Source organism: Chaetura pelagica, unplaced genomic scaffold (genome assembly GCF_000747805.2).
Source record: "Chaetura pelagica isolate M959 unplaced genomic scaffold, ChaPel_1.0 scaffold135, whole genome shotgun sequence".
Taxonomy (NCBI): domain Eukaryota; kingdom Metazoa; phylum Chordata; class Aves; order Apodiformes; family Apodidae; genus Chaetura; species Chaetura pelagica.
This window is the reverse complement of record NW_009953649.1, coordinates 3,072,458-3,073,341: the sequence shown is the minus strand read 5'-3', so window position 1 is coordinate 3,073,341 and position 884 is coordinate 3,072,458. Positions and strand designations below refer to the sequence as shown.

Genomic DNA, 884 nt, shown 5'->3' with positions numbered 1-884 from the left:
CCCCCTTCTTTTTTTCCTCCTCATCCGAAAGGACCGGTTTCAAAGGAAAGCAGCCGCCGCGCGGCCCCGCTGCCGGGCGGAGCACGGGGAGGGAGGGCACTGCCCGCTGCACCCCTGCCTGCGCCGGGCGCGGAGCCCCCGCTCGGTTTTCCGCCAGCATGAGCCTGTACCGAAGCAGCTACACATAGCGAACGGATCCATCACGCCGCGGAGCGCAGGAAGGTGAGACAGAAACAGAAACTAATACTGAAAGGAAGAGGGGGGAGAAAAAACAAACAAACAGGCAGCGACTACGAATTACTTCCAGAGAAAGTGGGTGGATGCTGTGCAGCAGCGTCTTGGGATTGTAAGGGATGCACCCTTACGTTTTGCTTCTCTCTAGTCCGAGCCTCCCTTCCCCGGTGGCAGAAAGCGGCGGTACTTGGCGGTAGGAAATCAGGAAGAGGAATAAACAGCAGGGTTTCGTTCAGCAGTGCTTGCCATGTCCTACTGATCTCCTTTCAGGATTATTTTTATTTTTATTTTATTTTTTTTTCCTGGTGGATGTTGATATCTTGACCTTGATTTTGAGTCCTTTTAGTTGCATCGCAGTGTTTGTTTTGTGTTTTTGTTTCCTTCGGCGAGGAGTGGAAAGGGGGAGGCTGGCTGCGGTGCTGAAAGTTGCAGCCCTTATTATTTTGGAGTCACTATGTGCACCAACATAGTCTACGAGTGGCTGAAGACCCTGCAGCTCTCCCAGTACGCCGAGTCCTTCGTCGACAATGGTTACGACGACCTGGAGGTCTGCAAACAGATCGGGGACCCGGACCTGGATGCCATCGGCGTGGCCGTGCCCCAGCACCGGCGCCGGATCCACGAAGCCGTGCGGCGGCTGAAGGAGACGG

General features: G+C 55.3%; 1 protein-coding gene across 1 annotated transcript in view; it reads left to right on the top strand.

Annotated features, from left to right (window-relative positions):
• Positions 1–688: 688 nt before the first annotated feature.
• The window catches only part of SAMD5 (sterile alpha motif domain containing 5), a 1,095-nt gene continuing 899 nt past the window's right edge, over positions 689–884 (top strand). The window contains exon 1 of the mRNA XM_010000010.1: positions 689–883. Within this exon, the coding sequence (XP_009998312.1) occupies positions 689–883 (195 nt within the window). The remainder of the gene's footprint in view (position 884) is intronic.